The sequence below is a fragment of the Psammomys obesus genome, unplaced genomic scaffold (assembly GCF_907164565.1).
Source record: "Psammomys obesus unplaced genomic scaffold, mPsaObe1.curated_primary_1811, whole genome shotgun sequence".
NCBI classification, from domain to species: domain Eukaryota; kingdom Metazoa; phylum Chordata; class Mammalia; order Rodentia; family Muridae; genus Psammomys; species Psammomys obesus.
This window is the reverse complement of record NW_026586589.1, coordinates 2,526,546-2,547,315: the sequence shown is the minus strand read 5'-3', so window position 1 is coordinate 2,547,315 and position 20,770 is coordinate 2,526,546. Positions and strand designations below refer to the sequence as shown.

The 20,770-nt window shown below is 40.4% G+C and overlaps 1 protein-coding gene and 1 non-coding gene across 2 annotated transcripts in view; both read right to left on the bottom strand.

The window, feature by feature from the left end:
- The window catches only part of Ptprt (protein tyrosine phosphatase receptor type T), an 835,658-nt gene that overhangs the window by 120,491 nt on the left and 694,397 nt on the right, over positions 1-20,770 (bottom strand). The window contains exon 14 of the mRNA XM_055602221.1: positions 13,864-14,012. Within this exon, the coding sequence (XP_055458196.1) occupies positions 13,864-14,012 (149 nt within the window). The remainder of the gene's footprint in view (positions 1-13,863; positions 14,013-20,770) is intronic.
- Positions 13,303-13,439, bottom strand: LOC129672818 (small nucleolar RNA SNORA2/SNORA34 family). Its single transcript, XR_008719567.1, has one exon. It is a non-coding gene; the product is annotated as a small nucleolar RNA SNORA2/SNORA34 family (small nucleolar RNA).

Here is a 20,770-nt window from a genome sequence, read left to right as displayed (position 1 = left end):
GAGAAGGACTCCTTCAGGAAAAATCATCTTCCGGCCAAGGGGATACTCCCTACCTCAGGACTCCAGGAAGCACAGAAACTAACAGCCAAAACCTAAATCAGCCCAATGGGTAGAGGTCAGCGTAAAGGCTCAACCAACAAAAGACAGAGCAATATGGCATCTCCAGAACCCAGCCATCCAGGGGCGAACAGCCCTGAACAATGCAGCATAATAGAAAATCAAGAAGATGACCTTACATCTATGTTGATGAAGAGAATAATAGAGGAAACAGATAAAATACGTAAAGAATTAGAGGAAGATAAAACCAAACAGATCATGGCTATCCGTAAAGAAATGGAGGAAGATAAAGACAAGCAAATTAGGGCCATCCGTGAAGAAATACGGGAAGATGCAGCCAAACAGCTTGTGGCCTTCAGAGAAGAAATAATTAAATCACTGAAAGAAATCAAAGAGACAGAGTTGAAGGAACTAAAAGAAAAAGAGGAAAATACAAGCAGACAGGTGAAGGAAGTAAACAAAACAACTCAAGACCTGAAGATAGAACTAGAAAAATTAAAGAAAACACAAATGGAGGAAATAATGGAGAGGAAGAATTTAGGGAAGAAAACAGGAACTACAGAGGTAAGCATAACCAACAGAATACAAGAAATGGAAGAAAGAATCTCAGGTGTAGAAGATACAATGGAAGAAATCGATGTATCTGTCAAAGAAAATGTGAAATCCAAAAAATTCCTGACACAGACCGTCCAAGAAATCCAAGACAATATGAAAAGACAAAATTTGAGAATAATAGGAATAGAGGAAAAAGAAGACTCCCTTCTCCAAGGCCCAGAAAATATTTTCAACAAAATCATTGAAGAAAATTTCCCCAAGTTAAAGGAGAAGCCAATAAGGATACATGAGGCCTACAGAACACCCAACAAATTTGACCAGAAAAGAAAATCCTCCCGCCACATAATAATCAAAACAGGAAGTATACAGAACAAAGAAAAAATACTAAAAGCTGCAAGGGAAAAAGGCCAAGTAACATATAATGGCAAACCCATTAGAATCACACCTGACTTTTCAACAGAAACTATGAAAGCCAGAAGGGCCTGGACAGATATCATGCAGACCCTAAGAGAACACAGATGTCAACCCAGGCTACTATACCCTGCAAAACTCTCAGTCCTCATAGACGGAGAAAACAAGATATTCAATGACAAAAACAAATTTCAACAATACCTACACACAAATCCAGCATTACAGAAGACACTGGAAGGGAAAATACAACCCAAGAAAATTAGCTTCTGTCAAGAAAACACAGGAAATAATTAACCTTACTACAGCAAAACAAAAAGCAACCAAGCACACAAACTTATGAACACAGCCAACATCAAAATCAAAGGATCTAACAGCCACTGGTCATTAATCTCTCTCAACATCAATGGACTCAACTCTCCAGTAAAAAGACACAGATTAACAGAATGGATACGTAAACAAAACCCAGCAATCTGTTGCATACAAGAAACACACCTAAGACACAAAGATAGACATTACCTGAGGGTAAAAGGTTGGAAGATGACTTTCCAAGCAAATGGACCCAAGAAACAAGCAGGAGTAGCCATTCTAATATCTGATAAAATAGACTTTCAACCAAAAATAATAAAAAGAGATGAGGAAGGACACTTCATACTCATCAAGGGAAAATTCCACCAGGAAGACATCACAATCCTGAACATCTATGCCCCAAATACAAGAGCACCCACATTTGTAAAAGAAACATTGATAAAATTTAAACCACATATAGATCCCCACACATTAATAGTGGGAGACTTCAACACCCCACTCTCAACAAAGGACAGGTCAACAAAACAGAAATTAAACAAAGAAACAATATCTCTGACAGAGGTCATGAATCAAATGGACCTCACAGACATTTACAGAACTTTACACCCAAACACAAAAGAATTTACCTTCTTCTCAGCACCTCATGGAACCTTCTCCAAAATAGACCATATAGTTGGTCACAAAGCAAGCCTCAACAGATACAAGAAGACTGAAATAATCCCTTGTATCCTGTCTGATCACCATGGAATAAAGCTGGACTTCAACAACAACAGAAATAGCAAAAAGCCTACACACTCATGGAAACTGAACAACTTGTTACTAAATGACAGCTGGGTCAGGGAAGAAATAAAGAAAGAAATTAAAGCCTTTCTAGAACTCAATGAAAATGAAGACACAACATACCCTAACTTGTGGGACACAATGAAAGCAGTGCTAAGAGGAAAGTTCATAGCACTAAGTGCCTTCAAGAAGAAATTCGAGACAGCTCATTCAAGCAACTTAATGGCCCACTTAAAAACCCTAGAAAAAGAAGAAGCAGACACACCAAAAAGGAGTAGACGGCTGGAAATAATCAAACTCAGGGCTGAAATCAATCAATTAGAAACAAATAAAACAATTCAAAGAATCAATGAAACCAAGAGCTGGTTCTTTGAGAAAATCAACAAGATAGACAAACCCTTAGCCAAGCTAACTAAAAGGCAGAGAAACACCACCCAAATCAACAAAATCAGAAATGAAAAGGGGGACATAACTACAGACACTGAGGAAATCCAAACAATCATTAGGACTTACTTCAAAAGTCTATATGCCACAAAATTTGAAAATCTAAATGAAATGGACAATTTTCTTGATCGATTTGACTCACCAAAGCTGAATCAGGACCAGGTAAATCAACTAAATAGTCCTATATCCCCCAAAGAAATAGAAGCAGTCATCAAAAGTCTCCCATCCAAAAAAAGCCCAGGACCAGATGGCTTCAGTGCAGAATTCTACCAGACCTTCAAAGAAGAGCTAACTCCAATTCTCTTCAAACTATTCCACAAAATAGAAACAGAAGGAACATTACCAAACTCATTCTATGAAGCCACAATCACCTTGGTACCTAAACCTCACAAAGACTCAACAAAGAAAGAGAATTTCAGGCCAATCTCCCTTATGAACATTGATGCAAAAATACTTAACAAAATACTTGCAAACCGGATCCAAGAACACATCAAAGATATTATCCACTATGACCAAGTAGGCTTCATCCCAGGTATGCAGGGGTGGTTCAATATACGGAAATCCATCAATGTGATCCACCATATTAACAAACTGAAAGAAAAAAACCACATGATAATCTCCCTAGATGCTGAAAAAGCATTTGACAAAATCCAACATCCATTCATGTTTAAAGTACTGGAGAGTTCAGGGATACAAGGCACATATCTAAACATAGTAAAGGCGATATACAGCAAGCCTATAGCCAACATCAAACTGAACGGAGAGAAACTTAAAGCAATCCCACTGAAATCAGGGACAAGACAAGGCTGCCCACTGTCTCCATATCTCTTCAACATAGTGCTGGAAGTCCTTGCTAGAGCAATAAGACAGTCGAAGGAGATCAAGGGGATACAGATGGGAAAGGAAGAAGTCAAATTATCACTATTTGCAGATGATATGATAGTATATATGAGTGACCCCAAAAACTCTACCAGGGAACTCCTACAGCTGATAAACACCTTCAGCAAAGTGGCCGGATATAAAATTAACTCAAAAAAATCAGTAGCACTCCTGTATACAAAAGACAAAAGGGCTGAGAAAGAAATTAGAGAAACAACACCCTTCACAATAGCCACAAATGACATAAAGTACCGTGGCGTAACCCTAACCAAGGAAGTCAAAGACTTGTATGAAAAAAATTTCAAGTCTCTGAAGAAAGAATTAGAGGAAGATATGAGAAGATGGAAAGATCTCCCATGCTCATGGCTTGGCAGGATTAACATAGTAAAAATGGCCATCTTACCAAAAGCAATCTACAGATTTAATGCAATTCCCATCAAATTGCCAACACAATTCTTTACAGACCTGGAAAGAAAAATTCTCAACTTTGTATGGAATAACAAGAAACCGAGAATTGCTAAAACAATCCTCTACAATAAAAGATCTTCTGGAGGTATCTCCATCCCTGATCTCACGCTGTACTATAGAGCAATAGTTATAAAAACTGCATGGTACTGGCATAGAAACAGAATGGTGGATCAATGGAATTGAACAGAAGACCCAGAAATAAACCCACACACTTACGGACACCTGATTTTTGACAAAGATGCCAAAACCATACAATGGAAAAAAGATAGCATCTTCAACAAATGGTGCTGGTCTAACTGGATGTCTACATGTAGAAAAATGAAAATAGATCCATACTTATCACCCTGCACAAAACTGAAGTCCAAGTGGATCAAAGACCTCAACATAAAACCAGACACGTTAAATCGGCTAGAAAAAAAAGTGGGGAATACCCTAGAACTCATTGGTACAGGAGAAAACTTCCTGAACAGAACACCAACAGCACAGGCTCTAAGAGCAACAATCAATAAATGGGACCTCATGAAATTGAAAAGCTTCTGTAAAGCAAAGGACACTGTCATCAAAACAAAGCGACTGCCTACAGATTGGGAAAGAATCATCACCAACCCTCTATCTGACAGAGGACTCATATCCAATATATATAAAGAACTAAACAAGCTGAAAAGCAACAAACCAAGTAATCCACTTAAAAAATGGGGAACAGAGCTAAAGAGAGAATTCTCTGCAGAGGAATATCGAATGGCAGAGAAGCACTTAAAGAAATGCTCAACCTCATTAGCCATTAGGGAAATGCAAATCAAAACAACCCTGAGATTTCACCTTACACCCATCAGAATGGCCAAGATGAAAATCTCAAGGGACAACACATGCTGGAGAGGTTGTGGAGAAAGGGGAACGCTTCTCCACTGCTGGTGGGAATGTAAACTGGTACAACCACTCTGGAAATCAATCTGGCGCTTTCTCAGACAACTAGGAATAGCGCTTCCTCAAGATCCAGCCATACCACTCCTAGGCATATACCCAAAAGAGGCGCAAGTACACAACAAGGACATTTGTTCAACCATGTTTGTAGCAGCTTTATTTGTAATAGCCAGAAGCTGGAAACAACCCAGATGCCCCTCAACTGAAGAATGGATGCAGAAACTGTGGTACATCTATACAATGGAGTATTACTCAGCAATGAAAAATAAGGAAATCATGAAATTTGCAGGTAAATGGTGGGACCTGGAAAGGATCATCCTGAGTGAATTGACCCAGAAGCAAAAAGACACTCACGGTATATACTCACTCATATAAACATACAATATAGAATAAACCCACTAAAAGCTGTACATCTAAACAAACTAAGCAAAAGAGAGGACCCTAACTAAAATGTTCAATCTCCATCCTGAAAGGCAAAGAGGATGGACATCAGAAGAAAACGAAAATAGGAAACAACCTCGGAACCCGCTGCAGAGGGCCTCTGAAAGCCAGAAGAAAACAGGAAACCACCTTGAAACCTGCCACAGAGGGCCTCTGAAAGCTTCTGCAGTATAGACTGTCAAAGCAGATGCTGAGCCTGATGGCCAAATGATGGGCAGAGTGAATGGAATTTTATGTAAGAAGTGGGAAATAGTAAGAGCTGGAGGGAACGGGAACTCCACAAGCAGAGCAACAGAACAAGATAATTTGAACACAGGGAACTTCCCAGAGACTCATACTCCAACCAAGGACTATATGTGGAGATGACCTGGAACCCCTGCACAGGTGTAGCCCATGGCAGTTCAGTGTCCAAGTGGGTTCCATAGTAATGGGAAGAGGGACTGCCTCTGACATAATCTGATTGGCCTGCTCGTTGATCACTTCCCCCTGAGGGGGGAGCAGCCTTACCAGGCCACAGTAGAGGACAATGCAGCCACTTTTGATGAGAACTGATAGACTAAGATCAGAAAGGAGAGGAGAACCTCCCCTATCAGTGGACTTGGGGAGTGGCATGCATGCAGAAAGGGGAGGGAGGGTGGGATCGGCAGGGGAGGAGGGAGGGGCTTATGGGGGGATACAAAATGAATAAAGTGTAATTAATAAAAAATAAATAAAAGATTATAATAAAAAAAATAAAAACTTAATAATAATAATAATAATAAAACAGACCCAGATAAGGTCCCCAGTGGAGATAACAGTCATCAGCATCACATACCATGAAGTAAAAGGTTACCCCAGGGGAGGCCAAGACTCATTTCCGTAGCTGGCTCAACTTCCCGGGATTTTTACCACAATCCCCTCCAACCCCTGGTACATTTTAAAGTTCTGATCCATTGTCCCAATGTCAATTTCTTTAGTTACACAAGGTATTTCTAAAATAAATCAAGCTGCATTTTGCCCGGTGCTTTCTTTTGCCTGCCCCATCTCTCATCTCTGCTCAGCTGCCCTACGAGAGAACCAAACTTGAACAATTCCTAACTTGTGTCCAAAGAAACTCTTTTATGAGTTCTGTCTGTTGAGTGACAGGGACATGCCTCAGGCTTGAGGGGCCACTCTCATCATCAGAAGGAAACAGCTCCTGAAGCATTTTTTCTCTGGACTGAAATGAGCCAGGAGAAGATGACACATGAATACACAAGCGGAAGAAGACATAAGCACAATATGCCAGTACAGCCGAAGAATCATCCAGAAAAGGGACAAAGGACTGTAGGGAACAATTATCAGTATGCAAGGCAGTAAGATCAAAATGAGTTTACTGAAGAGAAGGCAGTGTGTCTTTAAATGGAAAACTGCACATTCCTATCCATGAAGTGTATTTTGGTCACAAAGACAGGGGAAGAATCCTGGAGTTCAATTTGCAGGCTGGTTCAACACAAAGTTATGCAACAAAGGTGATTATTGTCTGGTTCTGTTTTCCTTCCTTGTTTTGAGCCAGGGGCCGGAAGCTATCCCTGCACATTTATTTCTGTGTTTTCTTGCAGATTGTTCCAGCTCAACAATAATAAAGACGACAGCATTGATCTAGACTCTTGTTTTCCCAGCAATCTCCTGCAGGATGTGTCTATGACAGCATCCACTGGGCAGGCGCAGCTGAAGCAGGAGTTTAGATAAACACAGGAGAGGGGAGGCGCTGTCTTCCCACTCTGCAGGGCAGTTTTGCCTTTATATAGTGTTGCTTCCACCCAGCTTCACTGTAGAGGGGTCGTAGTGATTAAAGATGAAGCTGTCCCATTTGGAAAGGAGAATACGTACGTTTGGATACATAGTTCTTCAACAATGCTTCCAACAAGTGTAGGGAGATGTTTTACTGTATATGCATGTGTGTGTTCACTGTCAAGTGGGTTCAGCAATAAACCTATGGTCAGGACAGGGTTGTTGTGAGGCTAGACTCAGATGGTCATGACGATCTAACTGGCTTCATGGCAATACCTGGATAGAAGCCCCATGACCGACAGAGATGTGGTGGAAGCGTTTGCACACATGCAGAACATTTGCCACCCTATAACTGGGGAAGATTGCTGTCTGTCTCTGCCAGTACCAAAGAACTCATTCCATGAAGCTGGCAATTGCCAAGCTGTAATTCATGGCCCTGGTTGGAGGGTGGAAAACTCCATTTGGCTCCTAATGTCATCTCTGCTATTTCTGTGCTGTGTGACTTTGGGCTTGTTTACTTTAGGTGTCCTAAACTTTGCTCCTCATTTTCCAAATGGAGGCAATCTAGCATTTACAAAGTGTGTAGTAGGCACTCCCCCAAGTTATCCTCCTCTTTGAGTGTTTGCTGCCAGATACACACACAGACACACACACACACACACACACACACACACAAATAAAAAAATAATATAATAAATATCTTTTGAAAAGATGTTTATATGTGAGGTAAGTTCTGAATTTTAACTACTTTTCTCAAACAACTCCTGACTTAGCTGAGTTCTTAGTGGTCTAATGTCTGATGATTTCTACATGCTATAGCTTACATATTTAGATACAATTAAGGTATAATTCTATTAATGTTTCACTGAATTGACTCTATTGCTTTTATTTCTAATTTTCTTATCTTAATTTTTATTTTCCTATTCTTCTTAACATGGATGCTCTTTCTGGCTATTTCCCTAAAACCTTGGCAGAAATGAGTTGATAGGCTTAGATTTTGACTTAGATTTTGCCATGATTTTGACTTGTCAAAGGCTATGTACTTTGTATCTCAGTTTACCCACATGTAGAATAGGCACAATATTAAACCTATTATCTATGATGCAAAAATAAAGGTCTACTGTTGAGATATGTTGCACAACTAGAAATATTTCTCTGGAGGCTAGAGAGATGGCCCAGTGGTTAAAAACGCTTACTTCCTGTTCTCCCAAAAGACCCAAGTTTGGTTTCCAGTGTCCAAATCAGGTGGTTCACCATCTCCTGTAACTCTAGCTCAGAGGGAGTGAAAACTAATGAGACAGCCAGTGAACAAGGAAGTCTAAATGCAGAATGAGAAAGGCAAGCATGCAAGCCCCTATGGCAGGGATTCAACTGTGATTTGTTTTGAAGCATTTTGTTTATTTTGAAAACGAGCAAGGGGAAGACACATAAATACAAGAGAAAAAGAAGCAAATATAATGATATATAAGAAGAGTACTTGAGGAAAGAGCCAGAAAACAATTCCAGTGAGCAAACGATCACAGGAAAAAAAAAATTACAAGTACTTAAGGCAGCCAAGATCACAATCAGATCACCTAATAAAAGCCAGCTTTTCTTTAAATGGAAAACAATGTGCATTGTTTGTCCTTGAAATGCGACATGCACTGCTTTTAAAAGAATGCCTAAGCACTCCACCGCAACAGCCCATATCTGACAGAGCCCTGTCACCCTTCTGCCCAGAGGTCATTGTTCCTACACAATATTGGGAGGCTTGACTGAAGAGATGTTGCCAAACATAGCAGTCACTGGTTATAGATAAGGCCCGAAAACAGACCTAAGCAGGAAAACGCAGAATTTGAATGAAGCTGGGGCCCACCTACTCAGTAATGAGATAATTGCCCAAAGCATGTCCTTCTATAATCTCCAACGCAACAACTCTTCTCCTGCCCTCCCTCTCTCAGTGCTGCCTCAAAATTTGCACATAATCTCAGTCACTCTTAAAGACGCCGATTCAGAAGGCAGACAGCCACTTCCCTAATGTCATGAAAATAGATTCAATTTTACATACATCAGGGTGATTTTAGAAGCAATTTCTACATCTCCAGTGTAAGCATTACTTACGTTTTTTTTTTTCCCCCTTCAAATCTCATCCCAATGGTTCCACAGGGCATTTTAAAAGTTACCTGATGCATTTTAGGGCATTCAAAAAAAAAAAAAAAATCCCCAGAGTGTGTTTGTAGTTGCAGCCTGAAGATGGTTAGAAAAAAATTCTAAAATATTCCGTGACTCAAACAAATGCAAGATTTCATAATAATTCAATAAACCAGTCAATTGAAATTATTTTCTGCCCTTTAAAAATGAATATAATTAAAATAAATACATTCATATATATATATATATATATATATATATATATATATATATATATATACAGGAGTGCATAGGCACATTATTGTTCTATGTATGTATGGTTTTATGGATGCATGTGTGTACAAGTGTAAAATATGGACACCGCACACGTCCAGTTGTTTGGGAAGACTATCCTTGCCCTTTGAAATGTCTCCTCAGATCCCACTGAATCTTCTTCCCCTTTCGTTCTCATTTGCGAAGAATCCACTTCAGTCTCCAGCACTTTAATCTTGAGAGTCTAACATTTCAGTCACAGTGAAAACAGTGATGATATTTTTTTGACATCCAAAAATATCAGTGTGATCCAGCTTGCTTTCCCATATGACTAGCAAGCTTGAGACTAAATACCTGCAACTTCAGGGTCACAGTGATTGTCAAACTTCTTTTGGCATCTGAGGTCTCCCCACAGCACTTCTCCTAACAGGATAAAAAGTGTGTACCCGAGGCTATGTTGTACAGGAGAGGTTCGGGATGGATAAGTAAAACTAGGGTCATTTTCAAGGCTACACTTTCGATGCTCAAAGCAGAAGAGCTAGAGACAAATCAGTGCGACTCAGGACCAACCTCTCTTCAAGGACACACCAAGCCCATTTCCTAGCCAAAGCCTGTGTCTCTCCAGTTCTGTGTCTGCCTTCCCAACCTGAATCCAGGTACTTTGCCCAGATTAGGACAGGAAAGGGCTATGTGCAGGGTTAAACAAACCACAGATTGTCTCTTATCTATAAGAAGAAGCAAAAAATCAAATATTTGTTCATATTTGTCAGTATATTTTTATAGTTTTGTCTTAAAATCAATCATCCAACCTTTAGTAGTATTCAAACTTAGCATCATCAATAGAGGTAAAGTGATATCATGTGCTTATTGGTAAAATTTAGAGCAGTAAACAATAGTAATACATAGTGTATCTTTTTTCCAAAATGATTAACGTAAATGAAATATGATGGAAAAATCAGACAGCTCTGTTCTTATAGATCACTCTGTAGAACAATTGTCCTAGACTTTGGAAAAATGTCAGCTTTCTGAAAAAAAAAAAAAAAAAGGTTAGGGGACTATAGGAAAGCCAACAGAGACAACAAACCAAATGGAATGTGCGTGCATTGGCTAGATCCCCATTTACAGCAAAGCAGCCAGAATATTCTGGGGACACAGGAGAACTTTAAATCATTGGACCAATGATACTTAGAGAAGACTAATCCTATTGTGAGGCGTTGAAGAGCAGTTTTACATCATAGGAACCGCATACCCAAATCTCTAAAGGTGGAATGTCCCGAAAACTTTAACTTGACTCCTAAGTAGCTCAGAAAATTGTGTTTGGTGAGAGAAAGTGCAACCAATATTGAAAAACTGTTAACATCTGGTAACATTAACAACAGGTAAAGGATAGGAGTATTCCTTTTTCTCACCCTTTTTCTTTTTGGGAGAGGGTAGGTTTAAACTAATCTTTCCCAAAGGCGGCACCTTTTTTTTTTATAAGTATTTTTTTAATTAATTACAGTTAATTAACTTTGTATTCCCCTGTACCTCCCTCCTCCACTCCCAATCCCACCCTCCCTCTTCCCCACCCATGTCTCTCTCCCAGTCCACTGAAAAGGGAGGTCCTCCTCCCCTTCCCTCTGGCCCTAGTCTGTCAGGTCTCATCAGGAGTGGCTGCATTGTCTTCCTCTGTGGCCATCAGGGAGAGGTGATCAAAGAGCAGGCTAATCAGTTCCTGTTAGAGACAGTCCCTGTTCCCATCACTATGGAGATACTGAACTGCCATAGGCTACCTCTGTGCAGGGGTTCCAGGCCATCTCTATGAGTGGTCCTTGGCTGGAGTATGAGTTTCAGAAAATACCCCTGTGCCCAGAATTTTAGGATCTGTTGCTGTCCTTGTGGCGCTCCTGTCCTCTCCAGGTCTTACTATCTCCCACTTCTTTCATAAGATTCCCTGCACTCTGCCCAAAGTTTGGCTATGAGTCTCAACATCTTCCTCGATACCCTGCAGGGTAGAGCCTTTCAGAGGTCCTTTGTGGTAGGCTCCTGTCCTGTTCTCTGTTTTCTCTCTCCTCTGATGTCCATCCTCTTTGCCTTTCTGAATGGGGATTGAGCATCTTAGCCAGAGTCCTCCTTTCTGATTAGCTTCCTTAGGTGTACAGATTTCAGTATCCACGTGTGAGTGAGTATATACCTTGTGTGTCTTAAATTGTGGTACACAATATTCCATCTACACAATGGAATATTACTCAGTGATAAAAAAAAAAAAACAAGAAAATCATAAAATTTGAAGGTAACTAACTGGTGGGAACTAGAAAAGATCATCCTGAGTGAGGTATCCGAGAAGCAGAAAGACAGAACTCTTACATTTGAAAATAGTAATTGCTTTCCTCACAGTCCTGTGTTCTTCACCAGGGCATCTGTAAGGGCCATTTGGAAGGTGTTAGGAAATCTACAGCCCTCAGTCTATGTCCCATCTCTTATCAACAAGGAAATTTTGTTTGGAAAAACCTTCTAAGTTTTTTGCTGCACTCCAGCCTAGGAATCTTGGATCATGAGAAATGATTTATGGAACTCTGGGAAGCTGACACAAACATATTTTATCTACAAAGTAGGATCAGCAATGCTAAGTGTCCCATATGATTATGGTGGAAATTAAACAAGAGTGCCTGCATCATAGACAGTGGATATATATATATCTCCTTTGTTCTTTTGTTATCTCATCACTCCACATCCCCCAGACAGACCAGATCTAAAGTGATCTTTACAAAACATGGTTTCTTCTGTTTATAATGCAAGTGATAATAGTGAAAATGTATTATCTTATTACTAAATCCAGGAAAGAACTAGCTTATAGCGTGGTTGAAAGAATAGAACAATGGCAGCTTTCTCAAGCTAGGTCATAAAACAAGGCTTATAACTACCTAGCCATGGAGTTCTTTGGATGAGTCAACCATGGAATCTAAACTGCTTATATTAGTCAAGAATGCCTTAGTAGTGCTGCATGAAGATGAAGACAGTTTTGACCTAATAGAACTATTTAGGGTTTGGGAGGCACCACTTCCAGTATGGACTTGGGATTTTAGAGATTGTTTCTTTAAACCTCAGTTCCTTAAATATTAGGGATAGAGACAGAAACATTCCATGATTCATCTACCTTATGCAGAAAATGTGAAATAGTTTTGAAAATTCTCAGGCACTAAGTTCAGTAAAGTATGCTTCTTCTTCTTCTTCTTCTTCTTCTTTTTTTTTTTTTTTTTTTTTATTGGACTTGAAGGTCACATCCTCCTCCTTTTCTTCCTCCTCCTTCTTTGTAACTATTATTATTTTTGACTACTTGTCTCTCTTTTTAGGATGACTTATTCCCAGTCCATCTGCCTAGGCATAGGTTCTGGCTGGTTTATTTTTGTATGTGCGGTTTACAGATATGTGCATGTTCACATGTATTTGTGTGTGTGTACATGTGTATGCACGTGAACATCAGCAGTTAATATTGTGTAAATACTTCAATCACTTCCTAGCTTATTTTTGTTTCAAAGCTTTTACTTTGAGTAAGTTTAAAGTATACAAGTTAGAGCCGTAACTATGTAAAAGGACACTATTGCACAGAAATTCACAGTACAGAGTCATGTTCTGGGTAAAAAAAACCCACAGTAATCTTTTCTCTTGGTAACCGGTTTAACACATAATTTAATGAACAAAAGCTAAATCAGTAATATATTAGCATTATATAGAAACTGTAGAATGTCATTAAGACTATCACCCCCACATCTGTCACCAATGACTCAGCTGTTTTTTTGGCTCCCTGCCCCACTTCACCTACCCTAGACAGGATTTTACTGTGGCCCAGGCAGGCCTCAAACTGTCAATTTTCTTGCCTCAGCCTCCCAAGTGCTGCAATTACAGAGCTGGGTACCATATCCAGACAGATGTTTCTTTGTAATGAATTGACCATTACATTTTTAAATTTCTGAGATGGCCAACAGACCATAGAAAGATATTTATTTAGGCACCTTCTTGAAACCAACCGCTTCAACAAACTGCTGGCCTTGATTCAGCGTCAGTCCTATGTTACTTTTTGAGATGGCTCTCTCACTGGACTTGGAGTTCATGGATTAGGCTAGACTGGCTGTCTAGCAAGCCCTAGGGAATCCACCTGTCTCCTCCCCCCCCCCCCCAGTGATGAGCTTATTGGTACATGCCACCCAGACTAACGTTTTCTTTGTGTGCCGGGGATCCAAACTCATGCCCATGTGGCATGTTTATTAGCTGAGCCACTTTAGTCCCATATTCTTAAATCCTCATTTTATATCAGGTAGGGCCACCCTAAAGCTTTGCCAGGGAGAAGACCCTTCATCTCTGATATCCCAAGGAAGCAATCAGATTTTATGGTTTACTGGACTTGGTCATCATGAGGGATCCCCAGGGGAAGCACCAGCACCAAAATTGACCACCGATACGCCATTCACCTTGGTTGGCTTGACTTACTGAATCCATTAACATCCTGAGAGCTGGAGGAGAAGCCTTCATCATTGCGATTGGTGCTGAGCTTGGTGGCGGGCTTGTCAGCAGAGGCCACAGGTCCCATCTCCCTCTGGGCTCCACTCTGTGTCTCCTTCTGCTTCTTAGCCAGCTTCCTTTGGGACATGTGCAAGGGAAAAATCACAGTTAGATGGGTCTAGTTGCATTAGAAGACTAAGGCAGATTGATCTCTTCCCTTATCCTTCATTCTTAACACCATATTAGTTCATTCAACAAAAGCAGAAGCAAGGCGGGCACTTTAATGTCAGGGTCAAATAAACACAAACCTTCCTGAAACTGGAAATCATTTTAATTTAGTAGGAAACATGCAACTTACATTGTTTTATTTGTAACAATGAGCATGTTATATATTTGAGCTTATAATGGGAAATCAATGAGACTCTATGATATGTCCCCCACTTTCTTTTTAGAGGGAGGAAAAGGTCAGGCCGATCCTCTTGTTTTCATGCATCTAAAATCCCTCCCCAACAGTCCCACTGTGGACTTCTATCTCTTTCTAAATTATATCAAGCAACAGAGACTTTTATTCCTCACTAGGGAACTGAAAGGTCAAAGGCTTCTTTTCTGGACCTAAAAATCTATTTTACTTAAATTTTAACCGACAGGGCTTAGGTATTTCATGAGAAATATAGATCAGCCTTTCTCAGGGATTGACTAATGAAAAACTCCACCAGAGAGCAGTAGACTAAAGTAGGAGTTGGTGCTTGGTGAAGGTAAAGGTTAGTCTTTTAGCACAAAGGAAGAGAAGCCAAAGGTGAACTTGAATCATAGATGTTAAAAACAATATTGCCAGAGAACCAGGGAATTGCTTATAATAATAATAGTGTTTAGAGGTACTTCTAAAAGCTTGGCACAAATTTGAATCACAAATCTGATAGCACCCAGAGGCCTAGATCTAGGACCAACACCTGGCCTCCAAGTTCCCCAGGAGTCCTGACATCAGCCACTGAGACCTAACCTCCTTTGGCATTATGTAGGCATGCGTTCATATTCTGCCTCTGCTGCCTGCCTGAAGCAGGTTTCCTGATCTCTGTCCATCCTGAACTCTTCTACACATTGCACTGACTAACAGGATTAGTCTCATACGGATGAAGGATTGGTAGCACATACAAACAAAGACCACAGGCACATGAAGGACAGCGACCACATGGATGGTGCTATTAAATCATTGCTGACTCAGCTGAGCACAGTCTAATGTCTCAGCACCTTCCCTAGCAGTCTCACTGTAGAATTCCATCTATCTCTGAATTACACCAAGTGGCAGAGGCTTTGATTCCTTGCTGGGGAACTAAAAGGTCAAAGGCGTCTTCTTTTATGGATTGAAAAATCTATTTTACTTAAATTTAAACTGCTGGGGCTTAGGTATTTCATAAAAGATAGAAATATGATGTCCCTTCTTGCATGTGGTTTCTATGGGTTTCCCCAACATACATACATCTAAATATAGTCATGTTTCTATCAAATGAAAATTTATGGTCTAAATAAGTATGTCAAGGATAAGTTTCTCTGAGTCTACTGCTCATGTCTTCACACAGCCTGGTTTTAACTTTTAACCTTTGTTATTTTTTGTCTCAGTCCAGAAAGAAAAAGGTATCCTAAAGCAGTGAAATTAAGTGTAACATAGGAACAATGTTCTCAATACTGAGATAAGGCATTTCAAGAGTTAATGCTCTCCCTGCCACAAGAAGCACTAGAAAAAGGATAAGTCTGGATGGACAAGTATTTTCGAAGAGTTTATCTGGGACCAACACCCAATTGACAGCCTCCTCCTAAGAACACAGGTACGATCTGTAGGTGTAGGAACGGCAGAAGGCACCTTTAAATGAAGATAATTTGAGAAGTCTTTATTCATAAAAGGACCACTGACAAAGGTCATAGGGGATAGCAATGATATAATATAGAGACAAAACAAAAACAAAAACAGAAAACAAAAAAATTAACAAAATCAAACCTGTTTCCCACGCAGGGGCCCAGAGAGACAAGCAGAGGAAGCTATGACTAGAACCCTAAGGAGAGAGTTGAAAATAAGCAAGATGGGCAGAGGTTTTTCTCTTGACAGGTCTGTTCAGTCCTAGATGAGCACACAGAGAGGAAACCACAGGCCAAACTACTTCCACCCGACTTTCCCCATCCTCTGACTTCTGATAGTGGCCCCCAATTAGCTGAATTTTACTAAAAGCTACAGGTGACAAAGTACCTCTTTGATGGAGTACTGCAGAGCACATTCCTGCAGTAGAAGGCATCACAGAGAAAAGAGCAGGGTGAATCTGCTGTTCGAATCTGGACCAGGAAGAGAATAGGTTTTATAATTCCCCATTTGGCCATAATTTGAAGATCAATGAAGCCTAAAGTGGAATTCTTCATTTATTTATTCTTGAAAATTGGCCGGAGGAAGGAATTGCACTCAAGAAAAGAAACACATTTTTGGTCATTATTGGTTTGGCCACAGGCAGGCTGTTGTGCCAGTAAAACTACTCCAGGTAGTCAGAGGAACAACAGGAAATCAAGCTTGGCTCAGCCTGGCCCTTTTTCACCATTATCAGGCAATCACCAGGCACAGTGAACACCAACAAAAGAAAAATGAACAGTTTTGTAGCTGATGACATTTCAAAATTTTATTCTTCATTCATTATCAAAAAGGAATGTGTTTAAAAATGTATATGTGACCTTCTTAATCATAAATTTGAAAGGATATATGGCAGATATTTAGCTTCTATCTAAGCTCACTCACATTGCCCCAGCAGGAAATAAAAGGAAATCTGATAAGAGAATTAACTCGAAAACTACAAATGAGCATGAATCAGAGGCTTTGATATTTCCTTGGGGACAGAACTTCCAGCCAATCTCATTCCATTTAGGGTAAATAATATATAGAGAGTTATCTTCAACACAAATCATTAGCTTCCAAAGGAGTAACAATATCCAAAAGAGGTCTCACTGCTTCTTGGAAAAATGACATTTTTATAAAAATGTTTGGGTAGAGCCAAACAGCTATATTTTAAAAAACAAACAAACAAAAAAAAAAAAAAAAAAGGAAAGAGAAACTGAGCTTCTGTATTAGCCAGGTTTACATAAAACATACCAGAGACAGCCTCTAGCAAGGGATGCATATTTGATATGTCCATGGCGAAGCAAACTGCTCAGGACAGGAGTCAGGAAACAAAATGATAGGCTGCAGTCTTAAAATTCTCTCCCTTGACTTAAAGACCTTCACTCAGCCTCACACTCCCATAGCACCTCACAGCAATGCACTCTGAGCCCTCGCTCTTTTTTTTTTTTTTTTTTTTTTTGAGCCCTCGCTCTTAACACACAATCCTTCCGGGGTGGAATGCGCCTCCTCCAAACCATAGCAGTACCTGGGTATGTGGCCCACTGCTGAGACATTCTGCCTGTTTGGGTGATAGGAATCCTGTGTGAGTATTTTGGTCATGGGAATCCTACAGAAATGTTTTTGCAATAGAAAACCACAGCCCCAAAGGTGGACATGCAAAAGCCACAGAAGAAAAGAAAACGCAAACTCATAGCTCGAGATCTACCTCTATCTTTATGGAATTAAAAATTTAAAAATTAGAAATAACCGTAGCAACAGGAAAAATTAATATTTCTTGACATTACCAAAGAATTTAACTTGTCTTTCCCTTTTTATGCTCCCCCCCCCCCCCCCCCGGAGAAAATCCAAATCTGAAAATATCCAAGACCTTCAAATTATGCTAGGCCTCAGCTTAGCCTCCTACCCACACCTCCTAGCAAACAGCACCTATCTCCCTCCCCCCCATCCCACATTGCTCAACACTCTCAGCCTGGACGTGTTCTTATTCTTTCCCACTGGGCATCTCTCTTCATCCTTCAAGTTGAAAGTCATGCCAATGTCAGAGCTTCTCTGAGGCTTCTTGCTGCTCCACTAACAGAACTATAAATTTTTCCTCTCGGGTTGACTCATTCTTTGAACAAATATTTGAGCACTTACATGTATCAGGCTCTGCTAAATGTAAGAAAGCACTGCCTTCATCACTTTGACCCTCTAAAAGCCCAGAGATAAATGACAGAGACAAGCATTATACAGGTAAGTAAGTGCAGAAATATGAAATTGCAGAGATGGAGAATGCCAAGAAGAAATATTTGGTGCTACGAGAGAGTTAATACTTGGTTTGAACTCTGGCAGGAGACCGGGGAAGGTTTCGATGCCATGTCAGCTAAGCACTCATCTACTCTTGTGACACTCACTCAACTCTCACCCACTCGAAAGCACCTCTTGGGAGAAGGGCTTTTGACTCCTTGCACTTCCTCCAATCTCTTGCCAAGCATCTGGCACAGAGCCCACCCATGCTCAATAAATTTGTTGCACAAATTTCTATTTGAAAGTCTATGATTTGAAGTGTAGAAAAGATTGTTATCCTGCTCTAAGTACAAATTATAACCACTTCAAAAGTAGATAAGTACAACCAAAGAAAAGGAAAGCCCCGCATGGTATCAGTTTGTGCTTGGGAATATTTTGGTTAGATAACTCAGCAAAATTAGTGGACTGTTTGTTTGGTTGCTTTTTTCTTTTTTTGTTAAGTCTAGATCCCACCGAGTGTTCCAAGTCACAGACCATTAAAAACAAAACAAAACAACACCTAAACATCATAAAATAGTCATATGATTCGTTGGGTGGCCCTCTCATTAATTAAGGCATGGATCCTCAGGGCCTTTAACACTCAAGTACTTGTGACTTTTCTGAACTTGCAAATATTTCTCTACTAGTTTTGTTATTCTTGTCAGTTGGGTCCCAGGATTTCACCAGCAGGGGGTACCAAAAGCTGAGGAAAAGAGAGCACATAAAAGCCTATGGAATCCTCTGCATGATGTTTGCAGAGGTGGACAATGATTTAAGATGGTAATCTGAACCAACTGCAGCAGCTCTCTATTTTGTTCACTTCTTCATCTCTTCCCTAAAATTATTTTCTTTTCCTTTGCTCATGAGTGTGTTGGACAAGCACTTACTTTAAACCTTTTTTTCTGCTAGACAGGATGTCCTGAGGAAAACAAAACAAAACAAAACAGTCATGAATCCTTTCCAGTTCAGGGGGTGAGGATCCCCCATCACTGAAAGAGTTTTGTATAGACTGGAAACTCTCCTGGAATAGAAGCAACCAGGGATTCCAACACACACACATTCACAAAACCCTTCAGTCTCTTAGTGTCTTAGATCAGGAGGATTCAGTTTATTATTAGAAATCTTGAGTTGCATCTAAGGATTTTTCCTGGAAATGACCATCCATATACCCTCTCTTAGGCCAACAGTGACCTGGAACTTTCTTCCTTGCCAGAGGGCTTTGTCTCTGGCCCACCCTGTACTAGCATCTCTGGGAAGAATATCTTGGTAATTCTGAGAGACTTTAACCTTTAAGCCAGATGGTATCTTAGCCATAGAAGTCAGAAAAAAAAAGAAAGAAAACAGGAAGAAGAAAAAGAAAATGTAAGTGTGCCTAGACACTAATTAAAAGTACGCATCCCTCACATACTTTACAGCCAGAGTGTACAGGTACATGCCTTATGACTGATTCTCTGTCTACAATGGTTCCTCTTAACAGGAAGAGAGCTACTCCAGTCTCCCATTTTACAGAAGAGACTCCCTCTTACTAAGCCTGGACAGAGGGTTCTTGGTCAAGGCACACAGCGCATACATAGGAGCCATAGAACCCAACCCCTGCTTTCTGCCTTTAAACTCAGACACCCCTGTTCCGACATTCTTGTACCTGCCTTCTCGGGATGGGATTAGGAATGCAAATTAGATGACAATGCCCTATCCTGAGCAAACCACACACTTTGATTGCAGGACACCAAGAAATCAAACTGTAAGTGAGCTCAGCATTTCCTTCCTGCTGGCTAGCTTTCATATAGTGCCAGAAGGAAAAGCCGGCTGCCAGAGGATAAAAGCTATCAATAGCTTTACCCAGCTGTGAGCCCTACGAGCTGCAATACTAACCTACCAGGAAATGTGTGTCCACTGTTGCAATAGTGATGACTGATAGAGGGATGGCTGACAGCTTTCTGGTTGGATTTGAGGCTTGCTGCAGGAAGACAGCTCATGCCTGGTACTGTAAACTGGTCACAAGCCCATGAGAAGGAGGTCACAGGCCATAGGGGTGGACATAGGATTGTTGATTCACTACATGGACAAGGTGACAAATTGTCCTCTAAATACTTAGGCTTATATACATAGATTAGTGCTTCTCTTAGCCTAAGAAGCTCCAGAGAAGCTTCTCTTTAAAGTGGGCCACAGTTAACGCAGAGGCTCATAACTGTCAAAAAGATGAGAACAGCTGACTACCGAGGGTTCATCCTAAATGAGACATCTATTTTGCCTTCTCCAAGGCTTAGAGAACATCATAAAGAGGGGCACAAAGAGCCCAAGGAGAGGAAGGAGAGCTGTGAAATACTGTCTTCTGAACACGACATGGCAGTTGCACTCACGAATGCACAGCAACGACGGTTGCCTGTACATGACTTGCCCGATACTGAGTCCCTCAACATTCCATCATGGAAGGGGCTAGATTGCATGAGGCTGCGTTCCTCTCGGAGGAGCAAGAGGCAGTGAATAGTTGCTGGGAGTGAGGAAGTCATATTCCTCAGTGGTGTAAACACTGGCAAATTGTTCCTTCACAAGTAAATAACCCCCCACCCCATGTTCATGCAAGCCAGCCTGATTAAAAGGAAGAGGATGAAAGTAGGAGAGGAACCTATTGTAAAGAAGCAGTGGTTTGTGGGGAGGGAGAGGAGATGAGAGACGCCAATGGTGGTGGTGGCGATACAGGCAAAGTACATTATATATATATATATATATATATATATATATATATATATATATATA